General features: G+C 56.3%; 1 protein-coding gene across 1 annotated transcript; it reads left to right on the top strand.

The window, feature by feature from the left end:
- Positions 1–1,016: 1,016 nt before the first annotated feature.
- On the top strand, positions 1,017–15,041 carry Prss36 (serine protease 36). The gene is made up of 14 exons (XM_023710165.1): positions 1,017–1,101; positions 4,363–4,398; positions 4,786–4,948; positions 5,242–5,522; positions 9,498–9,664; positions 11,531–11,780; positions 11,876–12,005; positions 12,428–12,684; positions 12,767–12,930; positions 13,144–13,381; positions 13,460–13,601; positions 13,866–14,131; positions 14,207–14,328; positions 14,541–15,041. The coding sequence occupies exons 1-14, from the start codon at positions 1,017–1,019 to the stop codon at positions 14,823–14,825; spliced, it is 2,586 nt and encodes an 861-aa protein (XP_023565933.1). The 3' UTR covers positions 14,826–15,041.
- The last annotated feature ends 698 nt before the right edge of the window (positions 15,042–15,739 follow it).

The following is a 15,739-nucleotide window of genomic DNA, read 5'->3' as shown; positions in this document are numbered from 1 at the left end:
GAAGCCTGGTGCTCAGGGAGATGTAGAAATTTGCCACAAAAGGGTAAAGGGATGATGCCAGGCTGAGCAAAACTGTGTGGGTCGAAAGAATAAGGCATGTCCCTTCACCATGGCCAGGAGCCTCGATTTCCCCGTCTGAATATGGGACATTTCCTCAAATTTAACCTCAGGACACACAGGAAGACGAGAGACACAGTCATGACCACTTCGGGCTGTGACAAGCAGCACAGAGGCCCCAGAGGTGTTCATACACTAAACCCCAGAACCAGGGAATATTTGGCCTCATGTGGCAGGGCCTCTGCAGGTCGACTGGGACAAGTGGGTTATCCAGGTGAGCCCAGGCTGACCCCCGGAGACCTAAAGGCGGAGCGTGTTTCCTGATTTTGGTCAGAGGGAAAAATGCCAAGCCAAAGAGTTAAAGAATAGCAGCAGTGGAGAAAGGGGACAGAGCCAAAGAACAGCAGCAGCTTCTGGATATTGCAAAAAGCCAACACTGACTCTCCCTCGGCCTCCAGGCAGGACCAGAGTCCCACCAATGCCTGGATTATAGCCCAGTGAGACCAGGGTCTGACTTGTTTATTTGTTTTCTTTTGAGACAGGAGGTAATTTGTTATACAAACATTAGAAAACACAAGCACTGGCTGATCTATAATTTCCTCTTCTGCTAATCAAACCAGCAGAGAACTGTGTATGTTCACCTCTCTGAGGCCAAGGCCGCCCCTTGTTTATTCTACTGGGCTGGTGAGACGGCTCAGTGGTCTAAAACACCTACTTAGAACAAGCTTAGCAAAGCACAGGGACCGCAGTTCAATCCCCAGCACCACATGCCAGCCAGCCCTGCCCCCTGGTGGGCTGTGCTGGCCACACACACACACACACACACACACACACATAAATAAATAAATAAATTTTTAAAAAATTTATTCTACTGACTGTGGGTTGCTCGTGGTTCCACTGGCTGTCGTTAAGCAGAACCATGAAAATCAACCTCATGAAACTTTGCTGCTTTTGCCATCATGACGTTCTTGAGGAAAAGTGCATTCCACCAGAGTGTCCTCTCTGTGAGGACCCACGTGAGGAACTGGTCCTTGCACATCTGCGGTGATGCCAACACGGTGTGAGCCAGTGACAGCAAAGCAGACTTGGGGGCCCAGTGTGCCTGCCTCTGCCTCTCTGCATGGGCCGCTAGGAAGCCCGGAGCAGCAGTTCTCAAGCAAGGGCTCCTGGGGGCGGCAGAACTATTAGACTCACCAGGGCAGCTCTGCTGATCATGCACGTACATGTGCGCCCCAGAAAGTTCAGCATCTCCCTAGAGGAAACCCCGCTCCTCCGCGGTACATCCACTGCTGTGAGAAGCCACTAGACTATGCAGACGAGCAAACCCTAGTCTGCAAATCTGCGGGCTGGGGAGGAGGTCAGGAATCATCTCAAAGCCAGCCGCAGTGGCTCGTGCCTACAACCCACCCAGAGGCTCAGGAGCACCGCGACTTCAAGGCCAGCCTGGGCTACGTAGTGAGTTCAAGGCTGGCCTGAATTACCACGAGGCCCTGCTGCAAACAAAACAAAATGAAACAACTTATTATCTCAGCACAGCCTGATGGTAAACTAGGCCTATAATTCTAGCTAGGAGAGGCTGAGGCAGCAGGATCACAAGTTCAAATGCATTCTGGGCAAGCTACTGATTTAGTAAGACCCTCGCTCAAAATTTAAAAAGGGAGGGCTATGAGGCAGAGAGTAAGAAGGCCTTGGGTTCAATCCCCAGTATCCCTCCCCCAGCACACACACAAAAAAGGTTATTTCCACACGCCAACTTTTTCATCCTGATTTCTTCCCTCCAGAGTAATCTTTTTGGGCCACAGCACAAGCTCTGCTCTGGTTCAGCTGCACACCCTAAACATCAAGTGAGGAGGGGCTGGAGAGATGGCTCAGTGGTCTAAAGCACCTACTTGAAACAAGCTTGTCAAAGCACAGGGACTGTGGTTCGATCCCCCAGCACCACATGCCAGCCAGCCCCGCCCCCTGGTGGGCTGAGCTGGCCACACACACACACAATAAATAAATGTAATAAATAAATAATTAAAAAAAAAAAAAACATCAAGTGAGGAAAACTTACTTCCCAATGCAACAGTAGTGAGTGGTGGGGCCGGGGAGATGGCTCAGTGGAATAAGCACCTCCCTGGCAAGCACAAGGACCTCAGTTCAATCCTCGGTTCTGCAAAAACAACAAGGGGGCCTGGCCCTAGCTCAGTCCTTTAAGTGGCTGCTTCCACAAAGCTGTCAGCCTCAGGTTGCTGGAGTTCGAACCTCACAACTCTCCAAAAACAACAAGGGGGCCTGGCCCTAGCTCAGTCCTTTAAGTGGCTGCTTCCACAAAGCTGTCAGCCTCAGGTTGCTGGAGTTTGAACCTCACAACTCTCCAGCTGGCCAAAAGTGCCCTGAAGGCATTCGAGGAACAAAAAAACAAAACAAAACAAAACAAAACAGTAGTGAATGGAGGGACCCACCCCAGATGTAGTGGAACACCCTGGCATGCCAACAATCACTTGAGCCCATAGGGTCAGGTTCTCCCTGAGGGGACCTTTGAGAGGACAAGGAAAAGGGACCCTCTCTCCAGAATGAGCTAATGCTGCTACAAAGGCCTTGAGGTTTCCACCCCACCACCTGCTCTTTTGCCCTCCCACTTTGGTCCTGCCTGGAGGCCCAGGGAAAGTCACTGTTGGCATTTTGTAGTTTCCAGAAGCCGTTCTTGTTCCTTCGCTCCTGTCCCCACCCTCCACTGTCAGAGCTGGTGCTGCTCCTTCTCTCCAACTCTTTGTCTTTACTTTTGCCATCTGACCAAAATCAGGACACATGCTCTGCCTTTAGGGCTCCAGGGGTCAGGCTGGACCCACCTGGATAACCCATCATGTGATCAGAAGGGGACTTCAACTCCATCTACCAAGTAGACTGTGTCTGTCTCTCTCTCTCTCTCTCTCTCTCTCTCTCTCTCTCTCTCTCTCTCTCTCTCTCTCCCTGTACAGAGGATTGAACCCAGAGCCTGCATACTGAGCTATATCCTTTTTTTTTACATTTGTTTTTGAGATAAGTTCTCAGTAAGTTGCTAAATTGCCCAGACTGGGTTTAAACTTACTTTCTTTCTTTCTTTCTTTCTTTCTTTCTTTCTTTCTTTCTTTCTTTCCTTTGTGGAACCAGGGATTGAACTCAGGCCCTTGCACTTGCCAGTCAAGCGCTTATTCTACTGAGCTATCTCCCCAGCCCCATGGGTTTAACCTGTCAAGCCTCCTGCCTCAGCATCCCTGAGTGCTAGGATTACAGGTGTACACCGAAAGTCCAATTTAAACGGGCTCCTAATGCTGTACAGCACACAGACAGGTTGGGTGCCTTCCCCAGGGCCATACAAGAGCAAGTGACAAAGCATCTGAGAGTACCCACTCCCACCCAGAGAAAGGAAGAGTCTTTTTGGCCTTGCCAGCCTGTGCCACCCCCTCCAGAACACCTCTCTTTGCCCAGCATGCTAGAATCTGTGATCCTTTTGTTGGGATGGGATTGAATTCCCTAGAGCTCTAGTCGGGACCTGGCCAGCAACTCCAGTAACCAGAGCTGTGTGAGAAGAAATAAGCCAAGCCCTGGGGCAGCCACACCCCAAGCGGTGGTGCAGTCCCAGGTGAGCCACACCAGGGAGGGACCACCTACTTCCTCCGAAGGTCCCTGCTGCCCCCAGCTCTGCTTTGCCAAGCCCATGGAATGGCTCCCAGCGTCTGCCCTTCTCTTCCTTGGCCTCGGCCCATGGCTGTCCACCTTAGTAGCTGTCCTGGACCTTGCACCCCTCCCCCCCAATACCAGGGCCTCCAGAGATGTGAGATGCACCCAGGGCTTGGGTGGGGCCTTGGGGCTCCCTAGTTCCCCCTTCCAGCCCCAGATCCTCTCAAATTCCCAGAGATGGGCTCCAGCCAGGGAGGGTGGGGCGGCTCCTGGGACCAAAAGGAGTCACAAGCAGCTGAGACAGTGACAGAGCTGTGGAAGCCAACGTTCGGCCACCCCAGTGGCTTCCTTGACTCCAGCCTGCCATGTCCCAGCACCTGTTCCTCCCACTTGTGATGCTCGGTAACCTCGGGGGACAAATGGCCACAAGCACATGGGATTCCTGGGTTCCCTGCAGGGAGTGAGGTGTGAGGAGAGGGAGAAAAAAGGGGTGTCTGAGGAGGAAGAGCAGGGGCAGCAGGAGGGATGGAGGTGGCAGGAGGAGCATGTATGAAGGCTTGGGTCCCCCGGGATATGGAGCTGAGCAGAGGGGTTCAGGGAGGATGGAACTTCCAAGAGCAGGTGCTCTCCCCAGCCTCTTCCTGCCTCCCTGTCTTCCAGCCTTCCGTCCCACCCCAGGAGCCTTCTGGGACTCAGGTAAGGCTGGACTGGGGAAAGTCACCTGCTAAGGTCCGACCTGGGCGCTGGCGGGGCTGGAAGGGAGTTGGGAAGGCAGCTGCAGGCGCAGAGTGGAAGTGCATAGGCTGGAAGTCACTGGGCGTCTCCCTCTTTCTACCCTCCGGCCCCCAGTTCTCAGACCCACCCAAGAAGACCCTGAAGAGCTGGGTAAGAAAGTGGCCTGGGCGGCCCTGGACCCTAAATGAGGTTAGGCTCGGAGGGCCAAGGGGAGGTGGCAGTGCCCACCAATGCAGACAGGCCTCACCCCTGAGCCAGGTGGAGGGTTGTGCCTGGCACTGAGTTACCTGGGCCTTAGTGAATGGGGAATCCGGGGTAGGCTCTGACCCCCAGGACTCCCCGCTGCAGACTGCGGGCGCCCTGAGCCCTCTGCCCGCATCGTGGGGGGCACAGACTCGCGGCCTGGCGCCTGGCCGTGGCAGGTGAGCCTGCACCAAGGCGACGGCCACGTCTGCGGGGGCTCCCTCATCGCCCCTTCCTGGGTCCTCTCTGCAGCTCACTGTTTTGTGACGTGAGTACCTGCCCCGCGCAGCCCCCTCCTTCAAATGCCAAACCCAAGGCTTGGCTCCCCGGCTCCCCCCTCAATGCCAGTTTGGAGCCCAGCGGCTCCGGATGGGCAAAGGCCACACATCCCCGGGTCTGGCTCTTTCCTCCCAACCGTCCTATCACACCTCCAAATCGGGTGTGCCCCAGGCTCTCTGCCCTTGTGCTCCTCGGGACCCCACTTGGGCTCTGGCTCCGCCCCCGAGGGTCGGCGGCCCTCACTGGTCCAGCCCAACCCCGCGCATCCCGGCCTCGGCTCAGGAACGGGACCTTGGAGCCTGCAGCCGAATGGTCGGTGCTCCTGGGCGTGCACTCCCAGGACGGGCCCTTGGACGGCGCGCACGTCCGCGCAGTGGCCGCCATCCTGGTGCCGGACAACTACAGCAACGTGGAACTGGGCGCCGACCTGGCCCTGCTGCGCCTGGCCTCGCCCGCCAGGCTGGGCCCCACCGTGCGACCCGTCTGCCTGCCGCGCGCCGGGCACCGCTTCGTACACGGCACAGCTTGTTGGGCCACCGGCTGGGGAGACGTCCAGGAGGCGGGTGAGTGGGGACGGGGCGGGGCCGTAGGGAGAGGGGCGGGGCTTGAGGGGCGGGGTCATAGGAGGGGCGGCCTGTGCTCTAGGGGCGGGGCCATAGGAGGGGCGGGGCCGTAGGGAGGGAGGAGAGGGGCTCTAGAGGGCGGGGCTCTGGAGGGCGGAGCCGTCGGAAACGAGGGTGTGGTTCTGGAGGGCGGGGTCCGGGGCCGCCTCGCAGGTCCGAGCTTTAAACAAAGGCAGGTGTCTGCTAGCTGGAAAAATTCCACACCTATCCTAATCTTATCTGTCCTCTCTTGGGATTCTCTAACACAACCTAACCCCTCACCCCCACCCCTATTCCCGCCTCACCTTTCCTCTTTTTTCTTTTCTGTGTTTAGATCCGGCTAGAGTTCTCATCCTAGCTCGGCTGTTTCAGATCAAGCATTTCACCCAGTACATTTCCTCCTCTGTAAAACGGGGTCAGCTGGACATGGTGGTGCACACCGCTAGTCTCAGCACTCAGGAGGCTGAGGCAGGAGGATGGCCGTGAGTTCGAGGCCATCCTGCACTACATAATGAGAACCTGTCTCAATAATAATAATAATAATAATAATAATAATAATAATAATAATAATAATAATGGATCATTGAGTAGGTTAAATCAGAAAAATCCACCCACAGCTCGTAGCATGGTGCCTTGCATCACCATACTTAATGTGGGTATTTTGACCGTAAGTAACCCAGTTCACCACACTCAGGCACAGCCCCTGAGAGACAGTAGGCACTCAGCAAACATCCTGGCCTCCTTTGCCCTCTCCCTTCCTCTCCATCCTGTCCAGTCCCTCTCCTCCTGTCTTCTCCAGCTTCCCCTCTTCATTCTGTCATCCTTTTAAGATACTTTTATGTGCCAGGCAATGTGTTAAGCCTCAGAGATACACCACTGAACATTAAAAGCAAAACCCTGTCTTCAGCGCTCACAGTCTAGTAGGTAGACAAGCAGTAAACTCAATAAATAAGCAGGCACTCTTCGTAGGTGTGGGGCGAAACAAACCACTTTTCCATTCTCCAACACCCAGTGCTGCCCTTCTCTGCTGCCCGCCCCCAGCATTTCCCTTTCCCTGTGATCAGACACTTCCAGGTGAGGACAGGGAGGCCCAGCGGGAAAGATCCCAGCAGGGGGTGTTGGGGCAGAGAGTGACAAGGAAGCAGCTGAGGCCACCTGGGAGAGCCCCATGGACTGGGCCAGGCCATCCTGGCAGGGGCTGGCAGAACAGATTTCTGAGGACATTTTGTACCGAAGCAAAGTGCAGGGAGGCAGAGGCCACCCTGGGGCCAGGGAGGTGGGCCAAAAAGCCAGGTTGAGTGAAGGGGGCAAGGGCCATGGAGGCTGACACGGCCACCGAGCCCAGACCATGAGAGCCTGAAGGTGGGACTGAGGAACAGAGCCCCAGGGGTTCTCAGGACACGCTCCAAACTTTCCTGGTTGAGCCCCCAGTACTGGCTCAGCCATTACCCGCCCTCTCAGGGTCTCACTATGCAGCTAAGGCTGATCCTGAGCTCACTTTGTAGCCCAGGCTGGCCTGGAACTCACAGCGATCCTCCTGCCTTAGCCTCCCAAGTGCTGGGACTCCAGGCGTGCACCACCACGCCCGGCTCCTGGATCCACTTACTATTCTTGGTTAAGGTCAGAGCTGGGCTGGAGAAACATTATCCTGGGGCAGCAGCCACAAGCCTACAGCACCGGAGCTAGGGCAGCTGTGGAAGCCGTGCTGGAGCACAGTTGGCTTGGGAGCTGGCTGGGGGCTTGAAAGGGGTCATAGAAGGCAGGCTGGCACTGCCTGTCCTCCCAGCACTGGCAGGAGACAGGGCCTGAGGCAGGAGGCTCACTGGGAGTTCTGGGCCAGCCTCAACTACAAAGCAAACCTCTGTCCCAGAAAACCAAAAGTAAACAAGCAAAGGCCATGGGCACTTGGCGACTCCGTACAAGGCTATTAGTCCTCTACCTGGCATTATTGTGGACAGGGTGCCCTCTCTGGATCACCATGACTCCATGCCAGGGCTCAGAGATCAGTCATTTCAGTCCCCACACATAGTTGTCAGCCCAATGCACCAGACTGCCACCCTCGCTGTCACTTATGGAGTCCTGAGATGGGGAAGCCGGTAGATGACAGATAGAGGGAGGAGGGGTTGTGTAGGCCAAGGGGATACATCTTTGGTACCACTATTATTATTTATTTATTTATTTTATGTATTTAGTACAGGGACTCATGATGTAGCTTGGACTTGTAGTGATCCTCCCGTTTCAGCCTCCTCAGCGCTGGGATTACGGGCGTGCACCCCCATGTCCCATCTTGGTGGCTGACTCAGCGTACCCGGGTCAGGGTCAGCATGGCATGTGGTACTGGGGACTGAACCCGGGTCCATGCGCTTGCTTAGTCAGGCACTTAGACTGCTGAGCTATCTCTGTGGCCCCTGCCCACTATTTTTTATTATGGCAAATTAGCTACAGAGATTAATGGGTTTCCTTTTGGCAGATTTGAACATGCACATAACATACTTCGATCTTTTCCTCCCCCAATAATGTATGGAAAAATGAAATGCCCACCCTGCTAGATATCAGATACACTAAGTTCATATCAAAGAATGAATTCTAGAGGCCGGGGAGATGGTGCAGTAGAATAAGTGTTTGCCTGGCAAGCGCAAGGGCCTGAGTTCAATCCCCGGTTCGGGAAAAAAAAAAAAAAAAATTCTAAGGAAAATAGAAGAGTGGCCTGGCATGGTGGCAGGCACCTGGCATCCCAGCACTGGAGCCTGAGACAGGAGCACCCACGTGAGTTGGAGGCCAGCCTGAATTGTATAGTGAAACTTTGTCTAAAAAAAAAAAAGACCAAAAAGGAAAAAAAAAAGTAGAAAAATATTGAGAGATTAGTTTCTGAAAGGCACAGGCTGAGAATGCAGTGTTACAGAGGAGGAGCACTTTTCTTCTCTTTCTTTTTTTTCCTTTTTTGTATTTTAGGGAAGGGGCTTCAGGGTGTTCAGGGTCTCACTACTAGACTGGACTCGCAGTGATCCACCTGTTGAGAGCCTCCTAAGAGCTGGGATTACAGGCCTGCGCCACCACACCCAGTCTCAATGGCCATCTCAGTGCACCCTGGGGGCGGGGCCGGCACCGCAGGCCCAGGGATTGAACCCCAGCCCCCTGTGCCTGCTTGCAGGCGCTTTAATCCGCTGAGCTATTTGCCTGGCTCAGTCATCACACTTTTCTGAGAATGTTTTATAGTGCAAAATCACCAAGTGGATACAAGATGGTCAAACTGCTTAACCCATAAGATTACAAGTGTGGCCGCTTAGCTAATGTTGATCCAATAGGGAAGTAGGTCATGTAGCAAGGGGAGACCAAAGGGACTCTTGGGAAGGGATGGATGTGGAGGTGCGTCACCCACCTGGGTGGCTGATGTCTATCTAGACTTCACTGGGCTAGGTGATGCTAATTATAGTATAATCTCACTTATTTGCTTGTCCCTCAGGGAGATATGTATGCGCCTGGTCATTCCATCTGATTTTTTTTTATTTCTTTTTGAGACAAGTTCTCCCTATGCAGTTCAGGCTGACCGTGAGCTCATTTTGTAGCCCAGACTGGTCTCAAACTCACAACAGTCCTCCTGCCTTAGCCTCCTAAGGTCTGGGATTACAGGTGTGCGCCACCACACCTGGCTTCCATCTAATCTGGAGACCTGGTCTTCAGCAGATTCACCCCCGGCCACAGCTGCAATGTGTTCTCATCTCCCGCACTGCCTGTCCCGAGGGCCCAGCCCTATCTGACTGCCCGTACTATTTCTGCCTTACTTAGCTGTCCAGAATACATCATCATACCTCTCTTTCATCTCCCCCCTAGTTTCCCATTGGGGTACCGTGATGGCTGTGTCTAGGAGGCACCAACCTAAGGGATCGGGTGCCCCATACCTGCCTCACAGTGTCTGGTGTCTGCTTCTGCCAACAGACCCGCTGCCTCTCCCCTGGGTGCTACAGGAAGTAGAGCTTCGGCTTCTGGGAGAGGCTGCCTGTCAGTGTCTCTATAGCCGACCCGGCCCCTTCAACCTCACATTCCAGCTCCTGCCAGGGATGCTGTGCGCTGGCTACCCAGAGGGACGCAGGGACACCTGCCAGGTGAGAGGTCCCTTGTCTGTGAGTCCCTGGCAAGGACAGACCCATAGCTCACAGGAAGCAGTTAATGACTCGATAGACATCTCTCTGGGCCTCATTTGCAAAAAGAGGGCAAGATTGTCAGTGGAACTGGGGATGGGGTTGGAACTTAGTGGTATGACACATGTCTATCATGCATACAGCCCTTGGCAAATCCCAAATGCCACAAAATAATAATAGTAATGGTGATAATAAGATAAAATAACAAGTAGTCAAGTATGGTAGCACAATGGTCTTAAAGGTTAAGGCCCGCTCAGTGCAAAAGTTGTAGGTCCAATCCCCAGGATCACAAAAATGGTATATTAAAAAAAGATTGCAAGGGGCCGAGGAGATGGCTCAGTGGAATAAGCGCTTCCACTTCCCTGGCAAGCACAAGAGCCTGAGTTCAATCCCTGGTTCCACAAAAAAATAAAAAATAAAAATATAAAAAAAAGATTGCAAGTGGATGAGATTGACACGAACATATTAAAGAGAAGCTGAGAGCTAGGGATAGTGGTGCACACCTGTAATCCCAGCACTCAGGAACCTGAGGTAGGAGGAGTGTCATGAGTTCAGGGTCAGCTTGAACCACATAGTGAGACACCTCCCCTCGCCGGATAAATAAATAGATAGATAGATAAATAATAAATAGAAGCTGGGACTCAAGAAGAGAGCGCTAGGGGCCGGAGAGATAGCTCAGTTGAATAAGTGCTTGCCTGCCAAGCACAAAGGTCTGAGTTCAATCTCCGCCTAATGAGAAGTCTAGAGCCCCAGTTTCGCGACTTTGACCCGATTGACCTAAACTACCTGTGCTTTTTCATCTGGAACACGGAGAAGATAATGCTATATGCCTCAGGAAGCGTTGCTATAGTTATTAACAGCAGCTGTTCCTTAATAAGTGCTAAGTATCAGCTGTTGTTATTCCTATCCCAAACCCCAGATGTCTTTGTCCCTTTCTGCTTTCTTTGTGTCCCTTTCTTTGTGTCTTTGTGGCTGGGACAAAGTAGCTGACGCCCCCACCTTAAAGGACAAGAGTTATTTTGGCACGTTCAGCCCATGGTTGGCTGGTTCCTAGGTAAACAGCAGGGCACAGGGGCACTGCAGATGGCAGGAGCAGAGCCGAGGGAGGGGCTGGCCCAGGCCATGCCTTTCCAGGCCACGCCCCCAGGGACCGCAGCCAATCGGGGCTCACTTCCTAACATCACCTTCGGCTATGAACTCTATGAATGAGTCTCCGACGAGCACAGCACCCCACGAGTCAGTCTTTTTCCACACATGTGAGAACTGGAGGGACTTTTTTTTTTTTTTTTTTTTCAGAACTGGGGATTGAGGTTTCCTTTTGTATTTTTAGGGAAGGGTCTACAGGGTGTTCAGGGTCTCGCTACTAGATCGGACTCACTGTGTTTTTTGTTGTTGTTTTGGGGTTTTTTTTTTTGGCAGAACCGGGATTGAACTCAGGCCCTTCTACTGAGTCATCTCCCCGGCTCCTGGAGGGACATTTTAAACCTAAACACCAGGCCATAACAGAGTGCCTATAAATAGTACTGGAAAAAATAAATTAATCCTTCACAGTAAATAATTTTCCGCATCGCCTAGTAAAGGTCATAAATAGCACATTTATAGCTGGGCCTGCTGGCGCACACCTGTAATCCCAGCACTGGAGAAGCTGAGGCAGAAACAGCAGGGCACAGGGTTTGAGACTAGCCTGGGCTCCAAAGGGAGCTCAAGTCCAGCCTGAACTGCATAGTGAGACCCTGTCTCGAAAGAACGGTAGAACCTTTACCCTGAAACCAGCGTAAGCCGGTGGATGATCCTCGAACTGACCACCCCCGACACGTCATTTGTCATCAGGGTGACTCCGGAGGACCTCTGGTCTGTGAGGAAGGTGGCCGCTGGTTCCAGGCGGGAATCACTAGCTTTGGCTTTGGCTGTGGGCGAAGAAACCGTCCCGGGGTCTTCACTGCGGTGGCCCCCTATGAGACTTGGATTCGGGATCAGGTGACCGGCTCAGAGCCTGGCCCTGCCTTTCCCAGCCAGCCGCAGGAGCCCCAGTCGGGGCCCCGGGAGCCCAGGGAGGAGAACTGTACCATCGCCCCGCCAGGTGAGCGCACCAGGAACGCACGCGAGCCGAGATGGGCCTGGGAGAGAGGGGCTCCGCGGGCCCCTGACCCCATCTCTTGATCTCTCGCCCCTCAGAGTGCGGGAAGGCTCCGAGGCCGGGGGCCTGGCCCTGGGCAGCCCAGGTGACGGTTCCAGGATTCAGACCCTGCCACGGGGCGCTGGTGTCGGAAAGCTGGCTCTTAACACCTGCCAGCTGCTTTCTGGAGTGAGGGAGAACCCCTGAGAACGTCTCAGGCAGATTCTTTTGGGGGGTTAGGGGGATTCAAATTCAAGACCTCTTGCTTGCCAGGCAGACGCTACACCACTGAGCTACACCCCCAGCCCCTACAGGCAGATTCTTGCCTCCATTTCACCCAGCCCTCGTCTACCTGAGACACAATCTATCTCACCCAGCCCTCTCTGGAGGTGCTGCGGGAAACCTGCCTGGACACCGCGAAGAGGGGGGTCCTAATCTGCGGGGGCTGGTGGGGGATGGTGCAAATTCGCTCCAGCGGGGGGCTGAGGGCGGGGCGGCGGACACGTTTGATTGGGTGGGGTAAAGCCCTGCCTAGGGGCAGTCCGGGCCCGCGAGGTGTCCAGCGACTGTGGAGACCTGGTCCCGCCCCAACCTCCTTCCCCATCCCGCAGCTCGGGCACCTGGGACAGCCGGCCCAGTGACCTCGACGCCTGGCGGGTGCTGCTGCCCTCGCGGCCGCGTGCGGAGAGGGTGGCGCGCCTGGTGCTGCACGAAAACGCTTCGCACGACCACGCGGCGGACCTGGCGCTGCTCCGGCTGCGCGCGCCCGTGAACCTGAGCTCGGCCCTGCGGCCTGTGTGCCTGGCCCATCCTGAACACTACTTCCTGCCCGGGAGCCGCTGCCGCCTGGCTCGCTGGGGCCGCGGGGGTGCGCGGGGTCCTGGCGCGGCGCGGGCTGGGGCGGGGTCCCACGGGATCGCGGCTCGGACTCGCGGCTTTTTCCCTCCCAGAACCCGCGCCTGGCCCTGGAGCGCAGCTGGAAGCGGAGCTTTTGGGTGGCTGGTGGTGTCACTGCCTCTATGGCCGCCAGGGGGCGCCAGTACCGCCGGCCGGAGACCCGCCGCGAGCGCTCTGCCCCGCCTACCAGGAAGAGGAGGAGGCGGGCCACTGCTGGGTGAGAAGGGGGCTGGGGGCGGGGCCTGAGTCGGGCCCGGGGGCGGGCCGGGCTGCCGCGGAGCCTGGCCCCGGGGGCCTAAGCAGCTCTAAGGGGAATCGTAAGGTGGGGCCTAAGTGACCTGTGGGGTGTAATGTCTGCATACAAAATACCTGAAGTCCAAGAAAGGTCAGGCGCAAGCCAATGACACACTTGCACATGCTTGTACCATAGAACGACTCCAGCTGGAGCCTGGTGTGCCGGGAGAAGGGGACCTGGTTCCTGGCTGGAATCAGCGGCATCTCTGGTGGCTGTCTCCGCCCTCGAGCCTTCACCCCACTGCAGACCCACGGCCCGTGGATCAGCCATGTGACGCGGGGAGCCTACCTGGAAGACCAGCTGGCCTGGGATTGGGGCCCTGAGGGCGAGGTCACTGAGCCTCAGACTTGTCCCCCACACACAGAGCATGGTGGTGAGCAAGGGTCCCTGGGTTAGGAGCTGCAGAGATCCCCCGAGGGGCCCCTGCTGAGGTAGCTGCCTCCTGTCCTAGCCTGCGGCCTACGGCCAGAGTCTGCTCCAGCTGGGGTGCTGTGGCCCTGGCTGGCAGAGGTGCACGTGGCTGGCGAGCGAGTCTGCACTGGGATCCTTGTGGCCCCTGGCTGGGTCCTGGCAGCCACCCACTGTGTCCTCAGGTGGGTCTCCTCTCCTGGCTGGGAGCTGGTCAGGACTCTTGTAGTGGAGGGACGCTCTCCCTTGAGCCTCCTGCAGCTTGAGAAGGCTGCAGTGAGACGCTCCTGTTGGTTTGATTTGGGGTTTTTTGTTTGAGGTGTTTCAAGACAGGAAGATTTGGAAGGAGGAACAATGAAGGAGTTGGTGGTGTGACCCCTAGAGCTCCAGGTTACCCTTTACCCTGCAACAAGAGGAGCAGGAGGTGACACGGGTCCTTGTTTCTGCAGGCCAGGCTCTACAACAGTGCCTTATGTTGAAGTCTACTTGGGCAGGGTGGGGGCCAGCCCTGTCCCACAGGGCCACCAGGTGTCTCGGTTGGTCACCAGCATCCGCCTGCCCCGGCACTTGGGACTAGGGCCCCCCCTGACCCTCCTGGAGCTCAGCTCCCGAGTGCAGCCCTCGCCATCCACGCTCCCCATCTGCCTCCACCCAGGAGGTGTCCCCCCGGGGGCCAGCTGCTGGGTGTTGGGCTGGAAAGACCCTCGAGACCGAGGTGAGAGCCCTGAATCCTGGGCATGAAGGGGACCTGGAAGCCAGAGCCCTGGGCAACCCTTTTCCCTCCCTCCAGTCCCTGTGGCTGCTCCCGTCTCCATCTTGACGCCACGACTCTGTCACTGCCTGTATCAGGGCATCCTGCCCCCTGGGACATTCTGTGTCCTCTACGCAGAGGGCCAAGATGACAGGTGTGAGGTAGGGCACCTGCGTGTGGGTTTCCTGGGCCTGGGTGGGCTGAAGCTGTGCCGGGCAGGTGGACCCTTGAGACAGACACCGGGGCTGGAATTCCTGGGCACTGGGCTCCAGGTGGGAAGACGCAGTGCTTCTTGGCTGGGCCCAGGCTGCCTCCACAGTGCAGGGGACCAGGAGGAAGGGTGCCACCATTCCTCTTGGCTCCAACTCCACAGGTGACCTCGGCACCGCCCCTCCTGTGCCAGACCGAGGGAGGCTCCTGGGTCCTCATGGGCCTGGCTGTCCGAGGGAGCCGGGAGCTGTTCGCAGCCATTGGCCCAGAAGAGGCCTGGATCTCCCAGACTGTGGGGGAGGCCCACTTCCTGCCCCCTAGTGGCTTACCCTACTGGCTCCCCGAGGGCAGTGACCTGTGCCCCCCAGACTTGGCAGGGGCCTCAGGCTCCCCTGGAGCCGCTGCTCTGTTCTTGCTGCTGCTGACTCCCCTGATCCAGGGCTGGTGAGCCTGCCTCCCGGAGCCTTGTCTTCTTTGCCACCACTGCTGCCTCTGCCAGCAGGGCAGGAATGCCGCTGGACCAGCTGGCTGCAGGCTTGCAGGGTGGGTGTCCCCTCCACCTAGCACCTGGCCAGGGCTTCCGACGATTGGGCCTCAGTGCTGGCTATTTGGGGCCCAGGAATCCTTGGGGCGGAGGAGCAGATAATAAAGATGTAAACACAGACACGTGGCCTTGTGGTATCACCAGGGACAGGCGAAGGGGCTGAGAACTTGGAAGAAGCCCCAGGAGAAGGGCCCCGCCCTCCCGGGCACTGTGAGTCAGGCCTTCGGCTCCCAGGAAATGTGTCCCGAATAACGTGGCAGCTCTGTTCTCTCATTCCTGCCCTAGGGCGGGGAGGTAAGGGGCCAGCTGGTTGTGTGTCACCTGCCCAGTGGAATTGGTGTCCCCAGCACCTGCCGCATACTTCAGCTCTAGCTCACACCCTGCTGCCCCTCCCACTAGCGCAGGGAGGCCTTGGGGTGAGAGCTAACCCCCAAATACATATCCCACGAATGCCGCCCCACTCTTGGAGGGGCTCCTAGCAGCTGCCTCCAGGATGCGGGTGCTGCCTCTATGAAGCCCGCTGCCTCCCCCACCGACTTGTGCACCTTCCTGCATTAAACCACCAAGGCACAATGCAGTCACCATGTCCTGGGAGCCACAAGGCGCCCTCATCTAGGGGAAAACACCAACATCCACAGAAAAAGGGCAAGTGGGGCTCTGGCAGGGGCAGAAGGTAGCCACTGTGAGTGGCCATGACCAAGGAGCTGCCTCTAGAGCTGAGTGGGGAGGCAGCTGGGAGGGAAACAAGACCTCGCTGGGGCGAGGGAAAGACAGAGGACCTTGGCCCTGTTCCCCATGTCCGCCACAGGGAGATGCAT

The sequence above is a fragment of the Octodon degus genome, unplaced genomic scaffold (assembly GCF_000260255.1).
Source record: "Octodon degus isolate 3935 unplaced genomic scaffold, OctDeg1.0 scaffold00001, whole genome shotgun sequence".
NCBI lineage: Eukaryota > Metazoa > Chordata > Mammalia > Rodentia > Octodontidae > Octodon > Octodon degus.
Note: the sequence above shows the minus strand (reverse complement) of the source record. Positions and strands in the feature narration are given on the sequence as shown.